A 23,975-nucleotide genomic window follows, 5' to 3' on the forward strand; every position below is an offset into this window, starting at 1 on the left:
CTGCAGGGAACAAGCAACTTTGCAATCTATTAACATTTTGCCTCGTTCTCTCCAAATCTCTAGGTAATAGTTTACTGCTTGTTGTCTGGGAGACCGGCCACTGCTGCAGTCCCGCAAGAGCAGGGTTTACAAGCGCTTCTCCTAGTAAACCTGTAAGCACTGCACTGAGGTTGGCAGTGATTGCTGGAGCACCCCATGATACCCGTCCGGCTTCAGTCCCACTGCCCTTCTGATTATGCAGAGGTAAAGCTGCTGCTTATAGCGTCATGTGGAGCGCACACAGATCAGGAGAGTGGCATAAGTGTCCACCTAGATGGGCCGATGGGGGGGCGAGGACGAGGGAGAGAGGAGATGGGGGGAGAAATCACATTATAAGGCTAGGCAATTGTGTATAATTCACTGTTAAAGGGGTTGTCTGCGAAGACAACAGCGGTATAGATTATATCCCATCAAATCATTTAGAGATAAACGGATGTCCCGCCCTTGGAGCCGTCCGCTAAGATCCAGATGTAAATCTACTATAGATAAAATGCCTGACTAGCTGTGGCAAGAACAGCAGTGTCCTGTTACCAGAGGTGATCACTTGTTTGTGCTACTGGCCACTCTTAGGACACGTCTCTTGTCATAGCCAAAAATTGAGAGAACGAATGGATATGAGAATAAAAAGCATTACCTGCTAATTTCGCAGGCCACGCGTCCCTTCATCTCAATAACATCAGAGGAGGAAGCGAAGCCCATGCGTCTCAGCACGCGCTTCCTGCACTTCAGCTCATCCATCTGTAACACCGTGCGCGCTTTCTTCAGCTCGCGCCTCGCCGTTCGGATGTCCACTGCAATCTGCAAGTCAAGACAAACACTTATACACATCTACAAAAACCAGTGCAGACCAAATGTGACAAACGGAAAGATTTATGGTCGTACCTGGGCTTTCTTCTCACACAGCTTGTACGCGGACTCCAGATTGGGGTCGTTGTTGAGAGGGTGAGAATACATCCGGTGTTCAAAGGCTTCGGTTTTCTGAATGACTTTTTTAAGACCTGGATCCTTAATGCCCATATCATCAATGGGATCCAGTAACGGCACGCCATCCGGAAAGCGCTTCTGCACCTCCTGGAAATAGATGAGAAGGAGAGCGTTATGGGACCGCAGTCGTTACCCGTATTGTGCCGATCGCTGACACAAACTTCCTCATCTTTTAAACACTCAAAATAACGCAGGTCTTCTGCACATTACCTTCCGTATTCTCTATGCTTTCCTGAGTAGGAGGAGCCTAAAACAAGTCTGGGAGGCACAGAAAGGCAGTATACTGCATAGCATATAGAGATTCCTGCAGTCAATTAATTATAAGTAACTCAAATTGCAGTCATGTCGGTGAGAAAAGAAGCGTTCAATAGTAACCTCAAATTACAAAAGTGGCAAAAGTCACTAAAAGTGGTCATCCACATCAGCTGATCCTTTGTTTCACCAGGAAACAAGTCATCGCATGGGATGTCTGGGGCGGCCGGGTCCCATCTTCTCATTCAAAATGCATGCACGCTTGGGGAAAGCCACAATGAGCATTATGGAGACAGGTATGGCACGCTTATAATCTTAAACTTAGGGTAAAGTGTGAAAAAAGGTAACGGCTCAGTTAGTCAAATCCACAATGGCCAATTATCTCTTTGTGCAAACATGTCGGCAACCCGTGTAAAAACGAGTACAACGCTCAGTCATCGAGTGATGCGATCATTCATATCTGCTTTAAAATCATTGTTCTCGACAGTACATCAAACTGTTTCAACAAGAGATGACGATATGCTATGTGCACAGAACAAACATAATAATGATCGTGCTCTACATACAGAATTCTGGTCAGCCCGGGCCTTTATACAGAGCATTTAACAATCACTGATCAGCTTGTATATTGGCAATCAGAGGTCGTAAATGCTATAGCTGACAGGTGTAAATGCACCTTTAGTATTAAATAGCATGACATTGAGTGAAGCCTAGAAAAGGTAAAGACATGACAGATAGGTTAAAGCTCTACATGGATAAGAAATACAGCGGGATCCTATGCAAAACCCTAATGGATCTGACTGTATGACCCTATAGGTTAGTGAGTTAATAATATAGGAACCTGCTATGATAAGCAATTGGGTGATCTATGGAATACCATCGATTAAGCGCTCATATATCACTCTTACTAATTGCAAAATCCATTATGTAACGGAAAGGTGGAGCGATCGGTATTGATAGATCTTACTATGGACGAATACCCTCTTGTACCTAAAGAGCCTTCACGTGGATCTAACTGTATGATCCTTACAGCTCTGGGTAGGCAACTTATTCAGAAGGATGACTATGACAGACAAGTAAGGTGGGCAGGCCTGTGTCACTAGTTCACAAGTGCCAACACATCCTTGCGCATTAAAGCCAATGAATATAAGGGCAGTGCAATAATCAATAGGCGGCACATGCACTAGCACTTTTTTGTCACCAAGAGGTTCCTCGAGTGGCATAATCACTACTCACACACAGGAAAGATATATATCTTTGTACCGTGTTGGCCAGTAGATAGAAGAATATTTAGAATTGAGAGTCCTCAGTGGTTGATACCTTTTAATGGCTAACTGAAAAGACGGTTAACACATTGCAAGCTTTCGAGACTACTCAGGTCTGATGAAGAGACCTGAGTAGTATGGAAAGCTTGCAATGTGTTACCATCTTTTCAGTTAGCCTTTAAAAGGTATCAACCACTGAGGACTCTCAATCCTAAATTTTCTTCTTTACTCACACACTGAAGTCCTGTACTTTTAAACGTGGGTCCCCTTTGAATTTGATTAAAAATTACGCTTTACTTTAGGATCTTTATTAGGGATCTGTATTTGCCTCTGGCAACCAGGATGACATACCACACATGTCTATGCTGTGACGGGAGGACCGGTCCCTGGAGAAATGGGTGGCACGGGCTGTACGAACTCACACATTTATTTACTAAGCATCTGCCAACATTTCTCCACTCCGCAAACAAGTGACTTCCATCCAGCTGGCGTTCTCCGCAGACTCGTCGGTGATTAACTACCTCCATTAGAGCACTGTAGCACAAAGGCTTCGTTACATCTGTTCTTGGGAAAGCTGGGTGTCATCCGTTATGCCCCTCTCAGTGACCTAAGGCTACGTTTACGTGACAGTATTTTAGGACTATGTGCTGTACGTGAAAAAAAAAAACCCCCACAGCACTCGAGCCAATTCTTAGTCATTAGCACTGTTCAGATATTTTTTTTCAACAAATTGTCTGCATGTAAAAAATGACAATTCTCCATTATCCGCATTTTTGTCTCGCCTATCCAAGGCTATGGATGTGCAAAAACATAGAAATAAAAAATAAACTGGATCCCATTCGGATGCAAGGGCAATGGAGTCCGAGTCCATTTTGGTGGAGTCGGCGTTGTAGTCGGTATAAGATGTCCGAAAATATATAATTAATTAGGTTTAGTAATATAGTTCAGGATATGCTGTAAAGGTTTTCATAATAATTTGGGAAAGCTATGAAATGTCCTATAAATGTCTATTCTGTTCCTGATCTAACGATCTGGGCTTTTAGTTGCGATGAATCTGTGCTGCACTTTATGCACATGCTCAGTAGTGATGAGTACTGTAGAGTCGGAGTGGAGATGAATCTGTCCTGCACTTTATGCACATGCTCAGTAGTGACGAGTGCTGTGGAGTCAGAGTGGAGATGAATCTGTGCTGCACTTTATGTACATGCTCAGTAGTGACAAGTGCTGTGGAGTCGGAGGTGAGATGAATCTGTGCTGCACTTTATGCACATGCTCAGTAGTGACGAGTGCTGTGGAGTCGGAGTGGAGATGAATCTGTGCTGCACTTTATGCACATGCTCAGTAGTGACCAGTGCTGTGGCGTTGGAGTGGAGATGAATCTGTGCTGCACTTTATGCACATGCTCAGTAGTGACCAGTGCTGTGGAGTCGTAGTTGAGATTAATCTGTGCTGCACTTTATGTACATACTCAGTAGTGACGAGTGCTGTGGAGTCGGAGTGGAGATGAATCTGTGCTGCACTTTATACACATGCTCAGTAGTGACCAGTGCTGTGGAGTCGGAGGTGAGATGAATCTGTGCTGCACTCTATGCACATTCTCAGTAGTGACCAGTGCTGTGGGGTCAGAGTGGAGATGAATCCGTGCTGCACTTTATGCACATACTCAGTAGTGAGGCAGTGCTGTGGAGTTGGAGTTCGAAGTCAAGGAAACTGAGGAGTCGCAGTCGGAGGAGTACATCCTAGGCACACACCGGTTATATTTTTGAGATCTCTGGAATGGGCAGAACACCTTTTAAGGGTCTCGATTTGTTCTAGCACTCCTGGGTGGTGAGATACGCAGAACGGTTAGTAAAAGCCTTGTAGCGAAGCCGAGTTTGGGGTCCAAGCATAAGAGGAATGGCCAGGTACAATGGTGCCAGAACCGTTGCCCTATGATTTTCAGTTGGAAAGTTATGATCTTTCATAGGTTTTGGGCATTTTAGCTAAAACACCAAGGGGAGGAGCATAAGGCCAATCCTGAGGGCGGAAAGGAATGACCAACCAAGGGATTAAATGCTTGTGTAAAGCCATATGCCCTCTCTGTCATACTTGCTGTTCACTTCCAAAGGAGGGGGCCATGTCTAACATGCTGGAAGGAACGTGAACAAGCTGGCACCCCATGCCTCCCAGCACACATGGTCAAACATCAACATGATTCATCCGCTTATACATTTTGTACTTCACCTGTATTTGCATATCTGACCAGGGTACCCTTAAAGCGATTAAAGAAATAATTTAACCTTGGGCTACTCTGTTATCTCAATCCACATGTCTGCATTTTCGGTTTTAATGTTATATTCTACCAGGGCTGGTTTCTGGCCTGATATAATTCTATTAACAGATCGGGCTCATATGTAATGAGAAACTGTGGCAGCCCTCCCGGGCTGGCAGGTCTCTGCCACTGGTGAAAGTGAAAAGGGCCTCTCAGCCTGTCAGGGTTGTGAGCAAGGGTGGTGCCACGTAAACGGCTGTGTGGGTCCTCTTCTCTTACCCACCATTCCTCCCTGGGTCTGTGTGGACATGGGGTGTCTGTGTAAAACTGTGCCAAACTGACCTTTCGTGTCCCTAGGGTGTGCGGAACATCACGATGGTGCCAGTGAGGAGACCGTACTGTGTGATCCCTCTGACGTAATAGTGACGTCAGGCGGGGTGCGGGTTCATTAAAGCGTGTACACGACAGATAACACTACTGGCCATTATATCCAGCGTTCTCATCAGTTGTCCCCATTGCTGGCACTCTCAATTTTCAGATCTCTCTGAGCTAATGGGTAGAAACTAGTTGCTATGATATCTCTCATACACCTCTGTTGTATGTGGAACAAAAAACAGGGATTCCCGTTTTTCTACCTCTGTTTAGGATATTTTAAGAAGCAGTAGGGAGGTCATTTTATTTAGTAATGAGCTGTGGAGATGTGATTCCAGCTCTGGAATGAAATAAAGTTTCCTCACTAACTTCAGCACCAACTGCCTGTTTTTTCCTTTGCTTGTTTCCGCACTCTGCTCCTCATACCCCTTCCCCTCTCCAAAGAGTATATTAGAAAGTGTAACCTGAAACCTCACTGAGTTCCTAATCAATATTCCTTTCAATAAGATGGATTTGGCCATTTTTTTCACCCCACAGTGAATGAGGATTTCAGAAGGAGGTGGGGAAGTGGCTCCAAAGTGGAGAAAGAAGCAGATTTCTCAGCAAAGATATATTACAAAGTTTATTATATCCCTGTATTATGGATTTATGCAAAATTTGTTAAAAATACATTGACTGTTTACTGTATAAACGCAGTGACTGTTATATCATATACAAATCAGAACAAAACATAATCATAATGATCTCGCCAGAAGAGAGTTCAGAAGTCACTATATCTCTATACATTACCTGTATGGACTTTAACACACTCTGTCTGTTGTCAAGAGGTCTGAGGTCCTTGGGGATATACAAACGGACACTACTGACTGCAGACAGCAAATGCAGCAAAACTGGAACAACCTGCAAAGAAGAAAGTACAAGTAGTCACCACTATTATTAATGCTAGCAAAAAAAAATCCTACGTATAGCGACCTTCATATATACTGACAACCAGTCTGGCCATCACTCCATCTACCATACATGCTCCTGAACGGAGTTAAGTAGGGTCAGGCACCTATACTTATCAAAAACAGATATTTAATGTGTAGGCATTTCACAAAGGTGTTTGACCAGGTCATTTTAAGCACATTCGGGTCTGGAGTGGATCAAACCTTTGTCCTGACGTGAGACTGCTGGGGACTGTGTATATAAGCAGCGTAGAGATCCGGTGCTTAGAAAGCAGATGCATCGATCTACATGGGTCAAATAAATATGTGTGCAGAGATTAAGTACGAGGACAAAAGGGGGTAAATCACACCCAAATAGTCACACTGAATGGCAACTGATAGGTTACAACAGCCTCTGGGTAGCTGTATGTACTTATTTTTATATGGTGTGTGCACATCCCATGTTATTAGGAAATCTTCACAACTGTGCTATGTGCGCTTATGCAGCTACACATGGCGTCAGTAATTATATCTCCACTAGTGTTGAGCGATGTGCGCTTATGCAGCTACACATGGCGTCAGTAATTATATCTCCACTAGTGTTGAGCGATACCATCCGATATCATGAAATATCGGATTGGATCGGACCGATACCCAAAAACTCGGATACCGAGAAGGAGGCGCATAAGCCAAAGGCACTGCCGATTCCGATACTGGAAACCAATGCAAGTCAATGGGACAGAAATATCGGAATTAAAATAAACCCTTTCTTTCCTTGTAGGTTAAGTCTACATGAAGAAAAACAACTAATAATAATGTAGAATGTATTGGGGGAGGTGGAGGAGACATTAAAGGCATAGAGGTTTAGCCCAATCAAATGGAATAGCAGGAATAATTTGTTTTTAAAGACGTTCGGAGTTACAAAGATATTGACTATGTTAACCTTTTTTATATTTTGTCAGATATGTATGTTTCACTACTTCCATGCTCTAAACCTTTTTTTACTTCTCCCACACTTTCTCCTTCATGATCCTCAGCAGCAGCAGCATCTTTTTCATCAACTTCTTCTTCACCTTCTTCATCTTCACCTTCATCATATTCCTATTTGTGACAGGCATTCCTGTAGTTATCTCTAAAAGTTTGAAGATTACACCTTCTGTTCTGCCTGTCACAAAAGATTTACAACAGGATTTGTCCGCGTTCAGTTTGGCCTGCAGCAGCAGGCATTTTCCAGGGGCACCACAAGGAGTAACGGACTCATCCCCATACACGCCTTAGTCTTCTTCTGCTTATAATTTAGATAATATATTTTGCTCTGCTTCTTGGTCTTCTGCTTCTTGGTGGTTGTCTTCATGTTCTTTGTCCTCTTCGTCATCTTCTTCAGGGTTATCTTTTTGGTCTTCTTCGGGGTGGTCTTCCGGGTCATCGTTTTCGTGGTCGTCGTCTTCTTCGGGGTGGTCTTCAGGGTTGTCGTCAGGGAGATCCAGAGTGATAACTAAAAACCATTTCCAAAAGCTTGAACTTGGAAATGTAGCAGAAGGAACAAGAAGGCTGAGGAAATGCCGAGAACCAGCTGACGGTGCTGGAACCCGGATGGGTAGCAGAAGCTGCAAGAGCCAATGGAACTAGCGAGGACCAGCTGACGGTGATGGAACCCAGAGGGGCAGCAGAAGGAACAAGAGCCAATGGCACTACTGAGGACCAGCTCACGGTGCTGGAACACGGTTACCAAGCAGGAGGTACTTGTGCTAGAAAGCACTACCAAGGGCCAGCAGATGTTGCTGGAACTCTGATACCGAGAAGGAGGCACCTAAGCCAAAGGCACTGCCGAGAACCAGCTGACGGTACTGGAACCCGGATGGGTAGCAGAAGGTACCCATGAAAAATAAAGTTGCAAGGCCGCGGGCCTGCTGCAGTTACCGAAACCCACAGTCCTACAGAGGGTGCTTGTCCTATTGGCACTACGGAACCAGCCTTTGTTGCCAGATCCCGCAGCCCACATAGGAAGCCCATAAACGGCAGGCACCATAGACTCGGCTAACCCGATCGCAACACGACAGGACAACGTATTGGTGGCAAAGTGACGTTGACACTACCCGGAAACAGCAGGCATGCTGGAACCAGGCTGGGCAGGAGGGAGTGCCAAAGACACTGACGAGAACCAGCTGATGGTGCTGGAACCCGGAGGGGCAGGAGAAGGAACAAGAGCCAATGGCACTACCGGGAACCAGCTGACGGTGCAGGAACCTGGTTACTAAGCAGGAGGTACCTTTGCTAGAAAGCACTACCAAGGACCAGCAGACGGTGCTGGAACCCGGATGGGTATTAGAAGCTGCAAGAGCCAATGGCACTACCGAGGACCAGCTGACGGTGCTGGAACATGGTTACTAAGCAGGAGGTACCTGTGATAGAAAGCACTACCAAGGACCAGCAGACGTTGCTGGAACTCGGATACCGAGAAGGAGGCACCTCAGCCAAAGGCACTGCCGAGAACCAGCTGACGGTGCTGGAACCCGGATGGGTAGCAGAAGCTGCAAGAGCCAATGGAACTAGCAAGGACCAGCAGACGGTGCTGGAACTCGGAGGGGCAGCAGAAGGAACAAGAGCCATTGGCACTACTGAGTACCAGCTGACGGTGCTGGAACCCGGTTACTAAGCAGGAGGTACCTGTGCTAGAAAGCACTACCCAAGGACCAGCAAACGTTGCTGGAACTTGGATACCGAGAAGGAGGCACCTCAGCCAAAGGCTCTGCCGAGAACCAGCTGACGGTGCTGGAACCCGGATGGGTAGCAGAAGCTGCAAGAGCCAATGAAACTAGCGAGGACCAGCTGACAGTGCTGGCACTACCGAGGACCAGCTGACGGTGCTGGAACCCGATTACTAAACAGGAGGTACCTGTGCTAGAAAGCACTACCAAGGACCAGCAGACGTTGCTGGAACTTGGATACCGAGAAGGAGGCACCTCAGCCAAAGGCACTGCTGAGAACCAGCTGACGGTGCTGGAACCCGGATGGGTAGCAGAACGTACCCATGAAAAACAAAGTTGCAAGGCCGCGAGCCGGCCGCAGTTACCGAAACCCACAGTCCTACAGGGGATGCTTGTCCTATTGGCACTACGGAACCAGCCTTTGTTGCCAGATCCCGCAGCCCACATAGGAAGCCCATAAACTGCAGGCACATAGACTCAGCTAACAGCAACACGACAGGACAACGTATTGGTGGCAAAGTGACATTGACACTACCCGGAAACAGCAGGCGTGCTGGAACCAGGCTGGGCAGGAGGGAGTACCTGTGCCAAAGACAATGCCGGGAAACAGCTGGCAGTGCTGGAACCGAGGGAAAATACTACAAACAGAGTGGAGACAGAGGCCTAATTGGAGCAAGTTTAAAATCTGTAGTTGTGTGAGTGTGGACAGAGCAGGAGAAATTGCCGGACACACAGCTGGGGATCAGATGACATTTCTGAACCCCAATAACACTGGAGCATATGTTGACTGTGCAGACGGCACTTCTGAGCAGCAACTGGCGATGTTGGAGCCCAGGGTCAATCAGGGTGTAGGCTGAGGCCTAATTTCATCAAGTTTAATATCTGTTGTAGACTACTACTGATTTTAAACGTGCTCCAATTAGGCCTCTGGCTCCACTCTGTCTCTAGTATTTACCCTGGCCTCCAACACTGCCAGTTGCTGCTCAGAAGTGCAGTCTGCACAATCAACACTTGTTCCTGTGTTACTGGGGTTGAGTAACGTCAGCTGCTTCCTTGATGTGTGATGTGTGTCCGGCAATATCTCCTGCTCCCTCCACACTCCCACTAGCAGTGGGAATGTGGACAGAGCAGGAGACATTGCCGGACACACATCAGGGGATCAGCTGACGTTACTGATCCCCAGTAACACAGGAACAAGTGTTGATTGTGCAGATGGCACTTCTGAGCAGCAACTGGCGGTGCTGGAGGCCAGGGTAAATACTAAAGACAGAGTGGAGCCAGAGGCCTAATTGGAGCAAGTTTGAAATCAGTAGTAGTGTGAATGTGGAGGCAGCAGTAGACATTGCCGGACACACAGCAGGGGAGCAGCTGGCGTTACTGAATCCCACTAACACAGGAGCTAGTGTTTTTCTCTGTGCAGACGGCACTTCTGAGCAACAACTGGCGGTGTTGGAGCCCAGGGTCATTCATGGAGTAGGCTAAGGCCGAATTGGAGCATATTTAATATCGGATGTTGGGATGAATGTGGAGGGAGCAGAAGATATTGCCGGACACAGAGCAGGGGAGCAGCTGGCGTTACTGAACCCCACTAACACTGGAGCATGTGTTTTTCTCTGTGCAGACGGCACTTCTGAGCAACAACTGCCGGTGTTGGAGCCCAGGGATTACAGTTCAGGTGGTAGAACCATGAACACAACAGGAGACCTGGATACTGTTGCCAACCAATTATTTATTCTGGAAGAGGACTGGCAAATCCAGGCCTTGTTCTTTTTCAGAAAAGTAAGCCGGTCAACGTTATCGGAGGATAGTCGCGTGCGACGGTCTGTTAGTACACCACCTGCGGCACTAAAGACGCGTTCCGATAATACACTAGCAGCAGGGCAAGCCAACACCTCCAATGCATACTGACTAAGCTCTGGCCATACATCCAGCTTAGAGACCCAAAACTTGAAGGGGGAAGAGCCGTCTTGGAGTACACTGAGAGGGCAAGACATGAAGTCTGTCACCATCTGACGGAAACGTTGCCTCCTGCTGACTGGAGCCGTCTGTGATGGTGTTGACATTTGTGGCGGGCACACAAAACTTAGCCCCATTTGGGCCATACTGGTCTTGCCTTGTGCTGAGGCGCTGCCTCTGCTCCCTCTTTGTGCAGAGCTTCCTCCACTGCCTCGATGCACAGAGCTGCTTTGTAAAGCACTAGCAGCATTGCTCTCGGGTGGAAAGGAGAACATGATGGAATGCACCAGTGTGTCTTGGTACTCCCGCATTTTACGCTCCCGGATCAACGGTGTTATGAGGCTTTGTAAGTTGTCCAGGTAGCGAGGATCTAGGAGTGTGTACACACAATAATCAGCCGTGTTGAGAATGTGGGCGATGCGGCGGTCGTTTCTCAGGCACTGCAGCATGAAATCAACCATGTGCTGAAGACTCCGAACTGCCCAAGAAACACTGCCCCCTGCTGAGGCGTCATCTCTGCCTGCTCTGCATCACTCCACCCTCGCTCTACATACTGACTACTAGAGCATTGTGTACCTCCCTCCTCTGGAGAGATGTCGTCCTCCTCCTTTGACGACTCCTCATCCTCCTCACAAAGTGTCCCCTGCCTAGGCCTTTGTGATGAACCACGTAGCGCAGACTGTCCAGAAACAGATGGCATTTGTGACTCCTCATCCTCCACCTCTTCCAAAACCTCCTCCCTTAGTGGTTGCAGTGTTTTTTGAAGCAGGCAGATAAGGGGGACAGTCATGCTGACTAGTGCATCATCTGCACTCGTCATCCACGTGGAATCATCGAAGGCACGCAAAACGTGGCAGATGTCCTTCATAGAGGCCCACTCAGTGGTGCTGAAGTGTGACCGGCGCACAGTGCGACTTGTTTGCGCCTGATGCAGCTGGTACTCCATTACTGCTGCCTGCTGCTCACACAACCGCTCCAACATATGTAACGTTGAATTCCACCTGGTGGGTAGGTCACATATGATGCGATGTTCCGGAAGGCGGAATCGGCGCTGCAGAGCTGCAATGCGCGATCTTGCCATGCTGGAACGCCGCTGCAGAGCTGCAATGCGCGATCTTGCCATGCTGGAACGCCGCAAGTGAGCACACTCTATGCGGACCTTGTACAGCAGTGCATCAAGATCCGGATAGTCCCTCAGAAAGCTCTGCACGACCAAGTTGAGCACATGTGCCAGACATGGGATGTGAGTGAGGTTGCCTAGGCTCAGAGCTGCCACTAGATTTCGGCCATTGTCACACACTACCAAGCCTAGCTGGAGATTCGCTGGCACAAACCACACGTCGCTCTCATGCTTGATGGCATTCCAGAGCTCCTGCGCTGTGTGGCTTCGATTCCCCAAAGAATTTAATTTCAGTACGGCCTGTTGAGGTTTGGCCACGGCTGTGCTTATATCGGTCGTAACAGGCTCCTGCAGCGCTGATTCAGAGGAACTGGAGTATGAGGAGGAGTCAATGTGTACAGACTGGATTCCTGCAATCCTTTGAGTTGGCAGAACACGTACAGCGCCACTCAAGATTTGTACCCAGCTCCACAACATTGACCCAATGGGCAGTGAGAGAAAGGTATCGTCCCTGTCCATGGTTACTGGTCCACGCATCGGTGGTCAGGTGGACCTTGCTACTGACGGCGTTTAGTAGTGCATGTTGAATTTTTCCCTCCACATGCTTTTGCAGGGCAGGGACGGCTTGCCTGCGGAAATAAAAGCGGCTGGGCACGCTGTATTGTGGGACTGCCAATGCCATGAAGTTACAGAAGGTGTCAGTCTCCACCAGCCTGAATGAGAGCATTTCAAGGGCCAGTAGTTTTGCAATGCCAGCATTCAGAGCCTGTGCTCGGGGATGGTTTGCAGAGTATGGCCGCCTTTTCTCCCATGCCTGTGCTACCGATGGCTGTAGAGTGGCCTGGGAGTGTGAGGATGACAGGGAACGTGGTGCTGTGGGTGGAATGTCACTGGGTCTCTGGACAACAGTGCCATGGCGATCCTGTGAGGAAGTCGAACCAGCTGTGTGTGAGCTGGAGGAAGAGGCTACAACACGAGCTGAAGAGGTGGTAGGCGGTGCTGTAGGTTGGCCTTCGTCTTCAGTGTGTCTTTGTAACTCCACCACGTGCTTGGTCCGCACATGTTTCCACATATTTGTGGTATGGAGGTTGCTGACACTTTTCCCTCTTGACTTTATGATTACACAGCTTGCATTTGACAAAGCAAATGTCATCTGCAACTGTGTCAAAAAAGGACCACGCACTGCAAGTCCTGGGAGCGCCCATTTTGAGTTTTGGAAGAGGAATGCTCCTAACGGGTGCCGAAGTGGAGGCTACAGGCAACCAAGTCTGCCCCCTCCCTCTCCCTCCTGTTTTGGCCGTTCAGGGAATCTCTTCCTCAGAGCTGCTCCCACCACCTTCCTGTTCCTCACGCCTTAATGGGTCAAGGACCTCATCATCTACACTCCCCTCTTCAAACACCTGCTTCTCCTGGGTAGTCTCGCCAGCACAGTACGTACCAGAAAGTGGCACCTGAGTCTCATCATCTGATGCGTACTGAGGTGCTGACCATAAGCACTGGCCCACCCGCCTCTTCAGATTCAGAGGGACAAAGCAGTTGCGCATCACTGCATACTCCCTCTTCTTCACATTCTAGAATGCTGCTTGGCTGGCCCCCTGTTTCCAAGCCAAGAGATTCAGAGAACAGAAGTAGAGATGGCTCCTGTCCAGGGCTCTTGACTGCCTGGGCAATTTGGCAGGTGGTGAAGAGACAGATGGTTGCTCTTCAGTGCTCTGGCCCTGAGAGGATGTGGAAGTAATTGAAGTCGTTGCGGTAGCTGCCATCCATCTGACAACGGCTTCAATTTGTTCGTCCCGCAGCAGTGGGGTATGGCGAGGTCCTACAAAGCTGCGCATAAAAGACTGTTGTCTGGTAAAACTGGGGGATGCTGAGTCACTGGTGCCCGCAGCAGGCACAGAATCCCCATGTCCTCTCCCTGCTGAAACTCCACGCCCACGACCACGTGCCTTACTCCCTGCCTTCTTCATCTTGGTATACTGATAAAGAATTGAAATGTCAATTCTTTTTGCGGATTGAAAACCGCAGATAATCCGCGCAGAAAATTCCGCACTGTCTGCATTGCGGTTTTTGATTCCCATAGGGACTCATGGTACTGTACACCGCAGCAAAAACTGCTGCGGGTCCGCAGCGGACAAAACCGCTGCGGAACCGCAGCAAAATCCGCAGCATGTGCACACAGCCTTATATGAGCTAATGTGGCCTACACAACTGTCAAGTGGAGTGTTTGGTGAACTTTATTTACGTGTTTGTTTTTTCAAAAAAACAAAAAGGATGTGACCAAAGATGTGAAAGCGATAGTATCACAAACTTTTTGGAGCTATTACAATGCAGGAAGGTAACCTACAATGCAATAGATGAGGCTCCAAAAAATAGGCTAATACTAATCTGGCTGCGGCTTCAGGGCACAAGCCAGAAAAAAAGGCTCCTCTATCTACTCCTATATAGTTTTTGCAACCAACCAATGTAGATGGATACGGATGGAAGCACACTAATAGGAGAAAAAAAATCAGGAAAAATGAGCTGCAATATAACAAAAAAAGGACTATGTATGAGGCAGTGACGCACGCTGAATGGACTACAGAGGTGGCTGAAGAACACACTACAACGTGAGCTGAACTCACACACAGAGACCTCACAGACAGCCGTGAACAGTGCAGAGAACTGGGCACTAGCACTGAAAGGCTGCAGAAAGGCTCCGCTGTCTACTCCTATAGTTTTTGCAACCAATGTAGATGGATATGGATGGATGCACACTAATAGGAGAATTAATGAAAAATGAGCAGCAACAAAACAAAAATAAATATGTATGAGGCAGTGACGCACGCTGAGCGGCCTACTACCAGAGGTGGCTACAAGACACACTACAGCGTGAGCTGCACTCACACAGACCTTGCAGACAGCTGTTAACAGCGCTGCTGCAAGGCAAAAGAAAGCTACAGTGATTGAATGTAGCCTGGGTAAAGCACAATATTATATAGCAAATCGCTATCTCTAACTGTCCCTCAGAGTCTTTAACAGCAGCCTGTCCCTAACTGAATTCACAGCAGAGTGAACCCTAAATAGCGGCGGCGGCTTTTATAGTGCATCATGACATCATTTCAGCAGCCAATCACAGACATGCCATTAGTTAACATGCCTACATGCCTAACAGGATGTGCCCACACTTCTGAGGATTCCTCATTGGCTGAATCAAATCAAACTGGCTCATAGCATTATGAGAACTTCCGATTCCGGTATTCGATATGCAAAAAGTATCGGAACTCAGTATCGGAATTCCGATGCCACGAATATTGGCCGATACCCGATATTTGCGGTATCGGAATGCTCAACACTAATCTCCACTAGATGGAGGCCTTATGCTGTCACATCGGGAGGGCGGTAATGTCACGATGGGAGCAGGCTTTGCAGCACTGAGAATATCTCCCCCCCCATGGGCTCACCCACCTATCCACTCTATCTTTCCCCGTGTGCTGACTTCTCACATCTGTGCTCTCTTCTTTGACCTGTCTACCCCATGTGCTATGCCCCTTGTCATGTTTCTGCGGTAACTTGGATAACCGTCCTTTTCTTTGATGGTATATTCTTGGTATTTTTTTTGATGTTGGCATTGATATTTGCTTTTTTAAGGGGTTTTCCCACGAACGAAAGTTCATTTTAAAAATTTGTCTGTGTCTGACGGTGTACAGAACATACCACAGCTCCTGGGCAGGGGAGGAAGCAAAAGACAATACTGACATTACAGCAGGAGATTGCAGAGGATTCATTTTCTGAGGTAAAATATTGTTTAAAAACAGTCAAATATTTTACCTCAAAGAATGAATCCTCTGTGATCCCCTGCTGTAATGTCAGCATTGTTCTTCCCCTGTCCAGGAGCTGTGGTATGTTCTGTACACAGTCAGACACAGACAAATTTTTAAAATTAACTTTCATCCATGGGAAAAGCCCTTAAAAGTGAATGCTTCCTCTGCCTGTAGACACGTCGCGCATCTGCCGCCGGGATCAGCCAAATAATTCAATGCGCCTACACGGAATTCACGCAGGCACAGTAAATCAGACTGCTGCCATCTTTGTGCAGACAGATAGCGGAGGTCACATTAAAATTGCGCATGTGCTCCTCCTGTACAAAGATGGCGGCGGTCAATGAATCATTCGGCTGATCTCGGAAGCGGCGTGTTTGTGACGGAGTTCCGCTGGTGGTACCGCACAAGAGGCTGCGCACGGCGTATACCGTGTGTGTGTGTGTGTTGCGACGGTGTTCCGCTGGTGGTACCGCGCAAGAGGCTGGTACCACCAACAGTTTCCATATTGAGACACCCATTACTTGGGTGTCCCAATATGGCGGTCGGTAAACTTCTGTCGCTTGGAATTCTGGGATCCGGACACATCTGGACGGAACAGGATGTGAGGACATTACAAGATAATTAAACGGTGTTTCAAATTATTATGCAATAAGAGATTAGGAGTGATAAGGTTAGAATTTTTTTGTTTGTCATTTAAACTCATTGATGGTGATGTGTGTCAGGGCTCTTTATATCACTGAAAGCAATTGCAGATACCTGTGCAAATTAGTTTGGCAGGTGTGTCCAAATAAAGGCAAGACTACTTAAGAAGGCTGTTCCACATTATTAAGCAGCCTACATTTTTTGCCAAAATGGTAAAGAAAAAGGATGTGACGGCTGCTGAGAAGCAACAAATTGTGGAGTATTTAGGTCAAGGCATGACTACAATCAACATTGCCAAGACACTTCATCGTGATCATCGCACAGTCAAGTAGTATGCAGCCGATTCCCAGCACACACGTGTGCGTGCTGATAAGGAAAAATTGAGGACTCTTTCCAACAGGCAATTGCGTCAGGTTAAAAGAGCAGCTGCAAAAATGCCTTGTCATAGCAGCAGACAAGTTTTTGAAGCTGCTGGTGCCTCCAACGTCCCCCGAACAACAAGATGCAGGGTCCTTCAGAGGTTTGCAGCTGTGCGTAAGCCATCCTGTCGACCACCTCTATCCACTGCACACAAGCAGAAACGGCTCCAGTGGGCCAAACGATACATGAAGACTGACTTCCAAACTGTTTTGTTCACCGATGAGTGCCGTGCAACGCTCGATGGTCCAGATGGATGGAGTGGAGGATGGCTGGCTGATGGACACCCCATGAAAACACGGTGAAGGCGCCAACAAGGAGGAGGTGGAGAAATGTTTTGGGCAGGAATCATGGGGAGAGAGATTGTCGGCCCCTTTAGGATCCCTGAAGGGGTAAAGATGAACTCCATAATCTATGTGGCGTTTCTAAAACAGCACTTCCTGCCATGGTTCAAGAGGAAGAACCGTGCTTTCCGCAGCAAGATCATTTTCATGCATGATAATGCACCATCTCATGCTGCAAATAACACATCTGCATCTCTGGCTGCTATGGGCATAAAAGAGGACAAACTTATGGTGTGGCCACCATCTTCCCCTGACCTCAACCCCATTGAGAACCTCTGGAGCATCATCAAAAGGAGTGTCTATGATGGCGGGAGCCAGTTCACATCTAAGCAACAGCTCTTGGAGGGCATTCTGTCCACACGCAAAACAATTGAAGCACAAACCATCCAAAAACTGACAAATTCAATGGGCGAGAGAGTTCAGAAGCTTCTTTCGAACAATGGGTCCAATTTGCAAATGTAACATCACCTAGAATAAAGTTTTGACTTAAACTGTTTGATTTCATTTTGTAATAAGCTGATAATGCTTATAATTTCACAATTGACCATTATTTTTGTTCAAAATAAAAATAAAAAGGTTGAAAACTCTGCTGTGCATAAAAATTTGGAACATGCATTTTGAGTGTTTCTTATTTTTAAAAATATACTGTTTTCATAGGCAGGTTGTTCAAAAACATTGCAATTATACTAGAATATTAGATGACTGGAAAATAACAATGACTGCAATTCATATAGGTAATTTAGAGAAAATATGAGGAAATATTTTTTGCATAATAATTTGGAACAGTGTGTATATATTATATATATATAGTTGTATCTCTACACTGTGTTCCAAATTATTATGCAAAACATATTTCCTCATATTTTCTCTAAATTACCTATATGAATTGCAGTCATTGTTATTTTCCAGTCATCTAATATTATAGTATAATTGTAAATGTTTTTGAACAAACTGCCTATGAAAACAGTATATTTTTAAAAATAAGTAACACTTAAAATGCATGTTCCAAATTATTATGCACAGCAGAGTTTTCAACCTTTTTATTTTTATTTTGAACAAAAAAATGGTCAATTGTGAAATTATAAGCATTATCAGCTTATTACAAAATGAAATCAAACAGTTTTCAAGTCAAAACTTTATTCTAGGTGATGTTACATTTGCACATAGGACCCCTTGTTCGAAAGAAGCTTCTGAACTTTCTCGTCCATTGAATTTGTCAGTTTTTGGATGGTTTGTGCTTCAATTGTTTTGCATGTGGACAGAATACCCTCCCAGAGCTGTTGTTTAGATGTGAACTGCCTCCCGCCATCATAGACACTCCTTTTGATGATGCTCCAGAGGTTCTCAATGGGGTTGAGGTCAGGGGAAGATGGTGGCCACACCATAAGTTTGTCCTCTTTTATGCCCATAGCAGCCAGAGATGCAGATGTGTTATTTGCAGCATGAGACGGTGCATTATCATGCATGAAAATGATCTTGCTGTGGAAAGCACGGTTCTTCCTCTTGAACAATGGCAGGAAGTGCTGTTTTAGAAACTCCACATAGATTATGGAGTTTATCTTTACCCCTTCAGGGATCCTAAAGGGGCCGACAATCTCTCTCACCATGATTCCAGCTCAAAACATTACTCCACCTCCTCCTTGTTGGCGCCTTAGCCGTGTTTCATGGGGTGTCCATCAGCCAGCCATCCTCCACTCCATCCATCTGGACCATCGAGCGTTGCATGGCACTCATCGGTGAACAAAACAGTTTGGAAGTCAGTCTTCATGTATCGTTTGGCCCACTGGAGCCGTTTCTGCTTGTGTGCAGTGGATAGAGGTGGTCGACAGGATGGCTTACGCACAGCTGCAAACCTCTGAAGGACCCTGCATCTTGTTGTTCGGGGGACGTTGGAGGCACCAGCAGCTTCAAAAACTTGTCTGCTGCTATGACAAGGCATTTTTGCAGCTGCTCTTTTAACCTGACGCAATTGCCTGTTGGAAAGAGTCCTCAATTTTTCCTTATCAGCACGCACACGTGTGTGCTGGGAATCAGCTACATACTTCTTGATTGTGCGATGATCACGATGAAGTGTCTTGGCAATGTTGATTGTAGTCATGCCTTGACCTAAATACTCCACAATTTGTTGCTTCTCAGCAGCCAACACATCCCTTCTCTTTCCCATTTTGGCAAAAAATGTAGGCTGCTTAATAATGTGGAACAGCCTTCTTAAGTAGTCTTGCCTTTATTTGGACACACCTGCCAAACTAATTTGCACAGGTATCTGCAATTGCTTTCAGTGATATAAAGAGCCCGGACACACATCACCATCAATGAGTTTAAATAACAAACAAAAAAATTCTAACCTTATCACTCCTAAACTCTTTTTGCATAATAATTTGGAACACAGTTTAGACATGCAGGGCCATGTAAGGGGTCTAGGAAAGCTGGGTGACAACCCTAACAGCATTTGTCAATTGTCATCCAACTTTCCCAAAAACTTAGAAAAAGCAGAAGTGAATCATTTAACGGTGGAAAAATGACAAAGAATTGATAACATTTACTTGTGATCTTTTATATTATAAACAAACAGTAGCTTGGGTGGGCCGGTGTGGGCTTGGGGTTTTATATGTCTATTTTCTAACTGTTTATATGCAGAAAAATAAATAAATAAATCCATAGCAAAGATCAGCACCACACTAGAGGACTGTGCGATCACATACAACATGGTGGTCATCTGAATAGCCATCATGCAGTATAACATTCTCCCTGGTGTCTACATTATATCACATGTTGAGTACTGGCAGCGTATTTTTCTGCACCAAAAAACAGTGTTTGCAGGAAAAATACCGCTTACAATGCGTGCGGTTTTTATGCGTTTCCCCCCCATTCATTTGAATGAGTGAGAAACTATGAAAAACGTGCCAAGCTGCAGATGTGAAAAAAACAAAAACAACAAACAAAACAAAAAAAAACCCAAACCAAACAAATCAGAATTCATGGTTAAAATCCACAAAGGAACAAATAAGCAACATGAGAATGATATTTCAGAAATCTCATTCAGTTTGCAGATAGTTTAAAGTAAGTTTTTAACCCTTGGAAGAAAAAAAAAAAAAACACGCAGCAAAAAACGCAATATGTGAACAAGCACTTGAAGGAGTTCTACAAGATTACAAACACCAAAGCTTGTTCACAGGTTGTGTGTGAAGTTGCAGATCAGCTTTAATTATGTGTACTGGGGTAGCATGTGTTATTTTTATTCTAAATTCCCAACATTTTGTTCCTTAGAGAGGATCTGTCAGCAAAATATTCTATCCCCAACTAAAGGTCGGAGTGTAACACCCCTGTAATGCGCTCAGTGGTTAGCACCGTACCCTTGCAGCACTGGAGTCCTGGGTTCAAATCCCACCAAGGACAACATCTGCAAAGAGTTTGTATCTTCTTCCAGTGTTTGTGTGGGTTTCCTCCGGGTTCTCCGGTTTCCTCCCAGACTCCAAAGACATACTGATAGGGAATTTACATTGTGAGCCCCATTGGGGACAGTGATGATGACGTTTGTAAAGCGCTGTGGAATTAATGTGAGTAAATAAATTAAAAAAAAAAAACATTCATGCCATTCTGGTAGAATTTCGTTGTGGCATTAGTGAGAAATCTATTTTCAGAGATTAAAGGGGTTGCCTGGTCTTAAGGTACAAGTCTGCATTCACCCTGTGTGTCTGCAGATTTGAGAATCCTCACAGTGTGGTGTCGGGAGCGTATATGATTTCTATACATGCAGTTGCGAGACGACTAGACTTGCGTGTGCAAAACCAGATCCAGTCTAGTTGGAATGTGGTTGCAAGTATGCAAATCGCATACTGTCCGCTCCCGATAATGCCAGTGAATTGCACCCACAGTGAAGCACGTGCAGTGAGCGTGATGTGAGAGTTCACAAGTCTCAGTCACATCGAGTGACTGCAGACTTGCAGCTTAAGACTGGACTAACCTTTATTCTCACACAGCTTTTTTGCAGATTTTTTTTTTTAAAGTAAATAAGCCAAGGTTTGTGTAACAAGTTCCAGCAAAAGATATGAAAGTTCAGAAGTCTCAAGCCCTTGCTTGCTTTTTTTTCCTGAAAGAATTTAAGAACTGCTGCGTTTTTTAACTCTTGAGCATGTCAATACTTTTGCCTTTGTCACCCGTAAAAAGCAATTAGAAAGTGCAAAAAACACCAAAAAAAGCAGCAAACAAGTTTTGAAAGCAGCAAGAGAGCAGGTTTTAGCTGCAAAAACGCTGCGTATGAACATTGCCTTATTCTCAAGTCCATCAGGGCAGGCACTTCAGCATTGCCGTACTTCGCCGTCAACTGCCGCTGATCGACAGGTCTTGTGTTAAAATGACGGTGGCAGCGCTGTGAGATCCTAATAACTTTGCTGGAGCTGGTGTGTTGATCTTGCAGTATTATCAGGTGATCAGTGCACAGGCGCTGCTACCCCTTCTGATTAAACGAACCCGGGCACTGATGGCACAGGAAAGATCGGTGACTGAGGGAAGAGTGATCTGTCAATCAACTACTAGAGGTCGGCAGAGGTGGGTGAAGTTTTTCAGAGAAGTTATGAAAATTTGTTAGATTACACCTATTTGTGTATTCAGGTCTTCTGCATACTTATGTAATGGAAAAGTAGCAGATTTTACCTACAATCAACTGGCGGCGGATGGAAGAGAGAGGGATATTAAGATAAGAGTACACAGGGTTTGTTGGACACCTGTAACCATGTAGACATAGTTCTGCAGGGGAGCTGTAGACACAAAATGGCACAATAGCTTTACAGAAAATACCACCATGGTTACTTACCGGTAGCCGGTTATTCCGGAACCCATGACAGCACACCTGAGAGAGAGAGGGATCCGTCCCCCCAGGACAGGAACCTACTGAAATATAAGGGGCGGCACCTCTCCCCTGCTTCAGTTGGGTTACAGAGCATTGAGAGGACTTCCCGGTTAGTCACATGTTTATCGGACACCACATCACACAAATACACCCTATTAACGTGCACACCCATACGGTGAAAAAGGTGGGAATATACGGGTGCTGTCATGGGTTCCGGAAAAAACGGCTAACGGTAAGTAGCCATGGTGGTTTTCCCTTCACCCATGACAGCACACCTGAGAGATTTTTGGAGACTTCGAAACACCTTAGGGAGGGACCACCGCTTGCAGCACCCTTCTACCAAAGGTTAAGTCAGCAGAGGAGGATAAATTTAATCTATAGTGCTTAAAAAGGGTTGAGGGTGAGGCCCAGGTAGCGGCCTTACAGATTTGCTCAATCGATTCCTCTGCCTTTCCTTTTCAGCCCAGGAGGTCGCCACGGCTCTGGTGGAGTGAGCCTTGACGCCGTCAGGAATCAGAACGCCACTAGCTGAGTAGGCTACACTAATGGCCTCCCTAATCCATCTGGCAATAGTCCCTTTTGATACTCCATAGCCCTTCCTGGCACTCTGGAAGGCTACAAATAGGGACTGGGAACTCCTCCACTGGCTAGTCACTGATATATACTCTAAGAGGGCTCTTTTAACATCTAGTTGGTGGAATTTCTTCTCTCCTAGATTTTTTGGATTCTCACAGAAGGAGGGGAGGACAATCTCCTGGCTACGGTGGAAATCTGATACAACTTTGGGTAAATAAGCAGGGTCTGTTTTTAGGACAAACCTTTCCTGGTACACCTGGGTATAAGGTGGATTAACTGAGAGGGCCTGTAAGTCAGATGGGTGTCCCACTCTGCAACTCTTACAAGACCTGTGGAACAGACTAAAGAGGGTGAGAGGGGTGACCGGGTTGACTAGATTCACAGTTATATGGGATAATAGTAACCTCCCAGAGATTCGGAAACTTGGGAGACTGGAAGACTGGAAACGTAGGGGGCTGACATTAATGTCTCAAATTATGGATAACGGGGAGCTGAGCCCGTTTGTGCAATTACAGAGTGAGTTTCAGTTGCCGGATTCTGAATGGTATCACTACTGTCAGGTACGGCATGCCAATACGGCTCAAAAAATTTCCAGAAACCTGCAGATACAATCTGACATAGTGTTGGACTATATATGTGGTGGTGCTGGACTTACGAAAGGGGTAATTTCTAACACCTACAAAGTTATATTGCATACACATTTAATGGGGTTCCCACTTAAAGCAAGATCCAAATGGGAGGGAGAGATTGGGGTGATGACTGACAAGGTATGGGACAGCGTCCTAGACTATGTCCCCAAACTCACTATGAGTAAACCAGCTAGGTTGTCCCATCTTTATGTGATCCATCGTGTGTACCGTACTCCCCTTCTGATGTTTAACCCCTTCACCCCCAAGGGTGGTTTGCACGTTCATGACCGGGCCAATTTTTACAATTCTGACCACTGTACCTTTATGAGGTCATAACTCTGGAACGCTTCCATTGATCCCGGTGATTCTGACATTGTTTTCTCGTGACATATTGTACTTCATGTTAGTGGTAAAATTTCATTCAAATAACTTGCGTTTATTTGTGAAAAAAATGGAAATTTGGCAAAAATTTTGAAAATTTCGCAATTTTCCAACTTTGAATTTTTATGCCCTTAAATCACAGAGATACGGCACACAAAAAACTTGATAAGTAACATTTCCCACATGTTTACTTTACATCAGCACAATTTTGGAACCAAAATTTTTTTTTGTTAGGAAGTTATAAGGGTTAAAAGTTGACCAGCGATTTCTCATTTTTACAACACCATTTTATTTTTAGGACCACATCACATTTGAAGCCACTTTGAGGGGTCTATATGATAGAAAATACCCAAAAGTGACACCATTCTAAAAACTGAACCCCTTAAGGTGCTCAAAACCACATTCAAGAAGTTTATTAACCCATTAGGTGCGTCACAGGAATTTTTTTGAATATTTAAAAAGAA

At 45.8% G+C, this 23,975-nt stretch overlaps 1 protein-coding gene across 1 annotated transcript in view; it reads right to left on the reverse strand.

The window, feature by feature from the left end:
* Window positions 1–23,975, reverse strand: part of MTREX (Mtr4 exosome RNA helicase) — a 170,757-nt gene that overhangs the window by 13,282 nt on the left and 133,500 nt on the right. The window contains exons 20-22 of the mRNA XM_073559936.1: window positions 5,953–6,063; window positions 922–1,110; window positions 674–837 (exon numbers count right to left, since the gene is read on the reverse strand). Of these exons, the coding sequence (XP_073416037.1) occupies window positions 674–837; window positions 922–1,110; window positions 5,953–6,063 (464 nt within the window). The remainder of the gene's footprint in view (window positions 1–673; window positions 838–921; window positions 1,111–5,952; window positions 6,064–23,975) is intronic.

This window comes from Dendrobates tinctorius, unplaced genomic scaffold, assembly GCF_039654945.1.
Source record: "Dendrobates tinctorius isolate UK_male_01 unplaced genomic scaffold, ASM3965494v1 ptg000285l, whole genome shotgun sequence".
NCBI lineage: Eukaryota > Metazoa > Chordata > Amphibia > Anura > Dendrobatidae > Dendrobates > Dendrobates tinctorius.